The sequence below is a fragment of the Typopeltis vanoorti genome, chromosome 10, assembly GCF_054136105.1.
Source record: "Typopeltis vanoorti isolate ZY-2024b chromosome 10, IOZ_Tvanoo_1.0, whole genome shotgun sequence".
NCBI lineage: Eukaryota > Metazoa > Arthropoda > Arachnida > Uropygi > Thelyphonidae > Typopeltis > Typopeltis vanoorti.
Genome location: NC_143558.1, coordinates 121,377,728 through 121,384,638, shown reverse-complemented (window position 1 = coordinate 121,384,638; position 6,911 = coordinate 121,377,728). Strand labels below are relative to the sequence as shown.

General features: G+C 34.8%; 1 protein-coding gene across 1 annotated transcript; it reads right to left on the bottom strand.

Annotated features, from left to right (window-relative positions):
• Nucleotides 1-226: 226 nt before the first annotated feature.
• Nucleotides 227-5,480, bottom strand: LOC150102749 (uncharacterized). The gene is made up of 3 exons (XM_090398732.1): nucleotides 5,453-5,480; nucleotides 1,983-2,532; nucleotides 227-395 (listed from the first exon to the last, which is right to left on the bottom strand). Exons 2-3 carry the CDS (start codon nucleotides 2,525-2,527, stop codon nucleotides 227-229), a joined length of 714 nt encoding a protein of 237 aa, XP_090254858.1. The 5' UTR covers nucleotides 2,528-2,532; nucleotides 5,453-5,480.
• Nucleotides 5,481-6,911: the final 1,431 nt, after the last annotated feature.

The window sequence follows — 6,911 nt, the reverse complement described above, 5'->3', positions numbered from 1 at the left end:
ATTATATTTGAATTTAAGTTTCTGTAAATATTTAAATCTCGAATTTAAAATAAATAGTTATTTTCTTATTGGCTGCATGTCACTTCGTTGAAAATATACACAAAATTACAGCATCTTTAGAAGTTTATTCAGGTTTTACAGATTAGTGAACTTGCTACATTGCAGTTAGAAATTAAATAATAGTTAGTAAGAAGAAATGAAATAGTCATTACAAATCCAGACAAGTTTATTTTCGTGGACGGAAAGCTTTAGCAAAGTTGAGAACCAACACATACGAGTCCTTATCGCACGCAAGGAAAGTCTCTCGGCACGATTGAAGTCCTTGCTGACGACCAAACTCCAAGATTTCTTTGTAGGAATATACTTTACTCGTCTTCGAGACTTCCTTCAGCGACCTGAAATGAAAGAATATTTAGCAGTTTAACTTAGGGATGGACTATTTCATTAGAGATAGATTTAATGTACGACTCTTGTATTTCATAGCGTGGTGATTAAACTTTTGTTCACACAGTCGTGCTGCTAACAAAAATTAAAATAAGTTCCTGAATATTGTTTCCAATATACTAAATGCATTAGTGCAGACTAAGTTTCAACAAGATTGTTATGTTTAACAAAATTAAAAAGGCAGTGCACTATTTGAATGGATCGTCATTCAACCATATTAAGACATTATCTAGATGTATCTTAGTGTACGTTGTTTTTCCAAACTCGATTTGAAATCAATATCAAAATTTGGAACAATCCTTAACGGGAATAACTGAAACGCATTAAGTGGTAACGCTGTGCCAGTATTCAAGAGAGCATCTCCTATTTGTGCCCACAAGAGAAATTACGAAGTATGGAGGTTGTTAAACAATGGTGCATTGCCACTACAAGAGAAGTAGTGCGAGAAAAAACAAGGAAATTAAGCCGAGGACCGATGCTCGCATACCAAAACAAAATACAGTTCGAAAGGTTACAAATGAGAATCATGTCCATTTTTATCCGTTTAAACAAATTTACAATATCGACTGTTAGCGGACCGATTATTATTGAATCAGCGTTTCGGCTGAAGTCTAGTTCTGCCAGTCGACAAAACCTACAGATCCTCGCAGCTACCACAATCACCAACATCTAAGTTGAATTTTCTCTACACTGAGTTACAGTAATTACTGCGAACGATAGACATGTAGCTTTATTATTTCAGTCCGATTCACAGCAAATTACTGTCTGAATAATTTATTGGGAGATTCATGAGAAACTTGCTAGTTGCATGTTGTCTAAATCCGAAGTTCAGTACAATGCAAGTTTAAATTATAGGGATTTCTGATGTCATTTCAGATTCCTATAATCGAAATTTAAGGGTGAGATAATTAGCTTGTACAGCAATTGCCGTTAAGTAGTATCGTCATAAGGATACTCACCTCTAGATGAGCTGGGTGCAAAACGGAAAGGTCCATATCGCAATAATTGATAGCTACAGAATTCCTGGAAGAGGACAAGATAAAATGCACCCATTCTGGTGTCGGCAAGAAACTGGGACAGCTAGTTCTGCTTTCGTTAAGTTAGCCGTCGTTTTATAAATATTAATGCAATTTATATCAATGATAGATTTATCTGCGTAAGAGTTTCGTTAGGGCGTATATTGTCATGTGGTAAAGTTGTAGTTAGCAGTTATTTGTCAAGTTCACCCTGGATAGGGTATGCTTAGGTGTTAATTTATCATCCTAGCTATTTTCATCCATAGAATACGGATGTAATTTTACTAGCTCGTTTAGTATGTTTAGATACGTTGCAGTGCAAAAGTCACTAAGTAAAAAACGGAAGTATAACTGACATGAACAATCCACTCGCAAGAATATATATACACACGTAATTCTGAAAATTACGAACTATCATTTAAGATATTTACTGGACAAAATTTTATTTGCATCGGTAAGATTGATAATTAGGACCTCCTGCGAGTGAATTATCCTGTAGTTCATAATTTAAGAAATGCTTACATGATGGAATTACGGATACTGTATCCCAAGTCTTCCAGAATGTCTGGATTAGCTCCTATTTCGCATACCATCCTAGAAATACATTTATTTGCGTCCAGTCGGGATATAATCAAGAAAAAGCTTTCCATCTGGGCAGGTGTGGCCTTATGCAAGTTAAACCCCTGGAATATCGGTCCCTTTCTACTGGCAAATCCTGAGGCTTTCAGAACTGGTGGAGCCTCGAAAGCCGGAGGGAAGAAATCTTGCTGAAATGACTGATAAGGCAACTGCTGGTAGTAAGGAAAGTCTGCCCAGTTTGGAAATGAGTAGCCACTGTGCAAGCCATAGGAGGATGTTGAAATGCGACTTTTACTGGAACTCAATAAGCAAAGCAGTTTCGCACCGATGGCTAGTTTGATGGCAGTGATACCTGCAGCAGTTACAATGCCAGAAAATGGAAGGAATTGAATTAGTCCAGTAAGACTGGCTAGACTGGTCAGAGTCGCCATATTCAGTGTCCAACAGGAAACGAATATTGCAATCAACCATATTGTTGATGCCTTCATTGGATCTGAAAGGGAAAAAAAAAGAATGTTGAATACTGAAATTCAAGTTAAATGGAAGAATCTGCATGTAAAAATACTCGTACATATTCTTATATAATAAAGCAATGGAGTTGTTTCGTTGTACTGTTGAATACGTTCACACTTACAAAGGATTCTTCAGTTAATTCAATTGTACATTATGAAACGGACGTGTTTCGAAATCAATAATTTATCGAAAATTAGTCAAGGATTCTTAATGCCACTTAAGATGTGCATGTACAAGGAGTTGAAATAATTTAAAACCAGCTTTTAAGCTGAACTGTGGAATTATACTTGATACCCTTTTCTTTGCAGATGAGAAAAGTCATCGAGGTGAATATGCACTGCAGAAAATACATTTCATATGTTTGCTAAAAAATTAAAACGCAAATACGCAAAAAAACTCATGAGTAAAATCTAGTCAGAAGGAAAAATAAAATTTTAGAACAAATTGCTTAAAATACCGATATCAAAACTTACCTAACGATATTGGGAATTATCAGTAATTTTAAAACCGGAGTACAAAAGAATACTGAAATAAGTTTTTGCCAAGCTCTATATGGAAGAAACTATGAAACTTGAGAAACTAAGTTCTTAGGTGAAACAGGCTACATTTTGGAACAAGAAAGCATAGGAATAAGTCAAGCACTAGAAGTGAACTCTATTAAAATTTGCGAACCCCCAATAGAAATGGAGTGAACATTTAATGCCCATTTCAAGACAAAAACCGTTGTTAGATAATCGGGGACAATCACGGAAATCTAGAATGAGTGCCAAACGGCAAGTTAATATCCAAATCGTGGTAATTTCGTCAGAAGCTGTAACTTTAGCAGCTCTTGTCCGAAACTGTAATATACCCATTAAAACAACAGATTACCTCACTTATCTACCTCTCAAATGTAGACCAGTCACCATGAATTTAAACGGATGGAATTATAGCGATAGAAGTATAACTGAATTGCAAATAAGTTTCACTTAGAAAGCGATTCTTTTACTACCGTATGGCTACACATGGAGTTTCAACCCTCCTAAAAATTTTGAACCGAAACACTTAATTACTGACGTACATTGTTCCGATTTCTTAAGTCGGGATCGATAATCAATGAGACTGTGAATGTATTTTGATTCAAACAGGAAAGTGAACCGAGGCAACCGCAACACTAGTATCTTCAAGTTGGATCGATTAGTTGAATTAAGAGTTTAGTCTTCCAAAGACTAAAAGCTTTGAATTTAGCTGTATATACCGGCATATCCATTGCAACTTAACGTTATCCAGAAAACAAAAAGACCAGAGTTAATTTCTCACCTATTTGAGAAGCGTGATTGTCTCTGAAGGGTGAGAAATCCAATAATCGCATCTACGTCTATAGATTGACCTATTCAGGAAAAGGGATTTCTCAAAAATGTGTGGGAGATTCTAATATTAAGGATTTGACAAGTTTTATTGTATCGCTGCATTCCACAAGAAATTCTACAAAAGCAAAACAGTAAGGCGACTGAGTTTCTCAAAGCATTTAATTTCAAAGATAGTTCAGAGATTAGATCGTTTTACGACCTACATTAGTTTAAGATCGTAATTATAAGTAAAATACCAAAATATTTTAAGTAGGGAAGGTTAGAAATGAAATTTTTTTTTTTTTAATTATCTTCAGCGTCTACTGAGGAAACCTCAAAGAAGTCTTCGATATGGCAGAAAATCCAGAGCTCAATTAAGTGGGATTCTTCCGAAGAATCCCAAAATCCTTTTCTAAGGAAGCCGTTGTCCTTTCTTTCGTGGTTCTGTGCAAGAGCCAAGTGGAAAAAAAGCTCTATTGCAGGGGGAGGGGGGAAATGAGACTATTCGTATGTAATGCTCCCAGGACAACAGCTCTAATAGAGAAAAAAAAATTTAGGAAGTTAAGCACATTTACGTGCAGTCTCTAGTCAAGGGGGGGGGATAGGAATAGACAACCAATTTCCGAAGATAAATTTTCGTGAACTTCATGACGTGGTATTTTTTGCATGATACAGGAAGAAGTTTAAGTTGCTTAGGTTTTCCATCCTTGCACATTACATTTATTACAATCAGTCAGGTTTAGTTATTTCATGTCTACGTTGAGCCCTAAAGCTAACTCAGTCCTGCATGATTAGAGGTTTCACACTAGGAGTTCTCGGATTTTTGCTTACCTGTTTTTTTTTTTTTTAGAATAAAAAATCTAAACTCCCCCGAATAATTCCAAAACGTTTCGAGCTTGGAATCGTCTTCATATTTTTAGCTTTAAATACTATTTCCGCAACCGCTGATTCAATACCTTCCTCCCATAAAAACGCGAGTTTTATTCTTCCTGATGTTACTGAAAGCAACACAATCCTATATTCTTGTTCAACGCAGTTTTGTTTTGATTACCTGACTAACATCGTATAGCAGCTGTGCAGAGACCGCTACGGTGTAAGAGTCGATTCAACGACTATGTCCGTAGTGGGCTTCCGTTGCCTTTGTCTACATTGACCTCTTTTTCTTGAATTTTTTTTGGAAAGAAAGTCACTTAGCTGTATTTCCTTTAGTGTTTAATTCTTACTTCGATTATCAGAAAATATCAAAAGAATACACGTTTTTTTTTTATTTTTATTTTACATTATCATTTAAAAGGGCCTTTCTCAGAAGATCCCATACTGTATTTAGTTCTCCCAATTTTTTTTACAATATCATTCTTATTTGTTCATTGTAGAACAGAAAAACAGTGTGTGTGCGCGCTTACAGTGTAGACCTCCCCCCATTTGCCAAGCCTAACGAAAAGCTACTCAAGATCTGAACTACATCACGTCGCAATAATCATCCTTTGTGTTACCCTATAATAGTACAACATATTATAACACCTAAACTTTTAATCCTGCTAACATATTATATTAAACGAAGCTTCTACATACCTGCTTTTATTTTCTAGCGTTCAAAAACTTCCTTCTAAATCAACAAGATTACAACTTTTCTAACATTACCCTCGACCCGAAGTTTATAAACTTTCATAATAAATCAAGAGCCAATGAAAAATCAAATCCATCACGTGACGACCGTTTTGATCAACATGAAGAACGATGTAAGTCCAAGAATGTCACAGGGAGTAATGGAAGGAATAAAACAATAAACATATTTGCATTTCAAAAAAAAAAAAAAAAAAAGTTCCGGTTAATGGTAAGCATTGTTATGGGCCAAATGAGATGAGTTAAAAGTGAAGATAAGTATATTGTTCTGCCAACTTATCTTATTTTTCAAGTTATTTTGGAAAACTGTGGATTTTTTTCCCCCTTAAGCAAACAAATGGAATAAGAAACTAGCATATTTCTGGATTGCCTAGGATTATGGTTCAAAATCGGCCTTCATCGTACAATAACATCCCAGGAATGCCTCCAGTGTAATAGCATTATCGTAGAATGATCTAAATGGTAAGCATAATAATATCATATACACAACCTTGAGACAAAATGGTTTGGTATAATTCCACACACTCATTTCGCGAAATATTTAAAATAAATGACGTTCATCTTAAATCAAATATCTCACTGTTTGAAAGGCTTAGTGCCGAATTTCATTGAAATTCGATTGTTGCAACTAAAACTGCTTAAGCATTTTGCTAAAGGCACCTAAAATCAGCGGTGCTAAAATAAGATTATAGCATTCGTTTAATATTCATATTTACACATTACTTATAAAAACTAATCATTAAAAACGTTCCTTTCTTGTGAGTTTCGTGAAAAGTGCTAAAACTAGTTGCTAGGACATAAAGAATTTGTATACCGGTCCTAACATTTTTTTTTTAAAGAAAGAATAACTCCTCCTTGAAAGAACTCGACAAAGACTAAGTGGGTCATGAACAATTAGGATTATTCAAAAAAAAATCCATTAAATATAGTTGCTAATAACAATTTTTCAAATTTTGGGCATCGATAGTCCATCATTGAGGTTATGATTGGGACTATGTGAAAAAAAAAAAAAAAGAACCTCAGCACTCATTTTGAAGAGCCGTTCAAATTTGTGGAGCTACTTTTATGTAAGCAACTTTGCATCGTTCCGAATAGTGTTGCAATTTTCACGCGAAATAAAAAAAAAAGTAACCAGCATCTTAAAAATGGGACTATTTTCAAAATCCGAGACGTTTTCGCTGGGACAATTACTGATGCGGCAGAGTATATTTGAATCCGAAATTGTCCCGAAAAATCCAGGATGGTTGGGTAACCCATTTTTAGGAGATGGTAAATGTAGGCTGTTTGGTTCATAGGTTTGTATCTGGCAAAAAGTTGAAATTTCTTAACTACTCGGAAAAATATAATAATAATAATAATAATAAAAATAATATATATATATATATATAAATATATATATATATATATA

What these genes read in the sequence shown, in the direction of transcription:
- LOC150102749 (XM_090398732.1), bottom strand. Translation starts at nt 2,527, where the DNA reads ATGAAGGCATCAACAATATGGTTGATTGCAATATTCGTTTCCTGTTGG. An exon ending in AGTATCCGTAATTCCATCAT is followed by an intron (nt 396 to 1,982) that starts GTAAGCATTTCT and finishes CTTTCATTTCAG; the next exon opens with GTCGCTGAAGGAAGTCTCGA.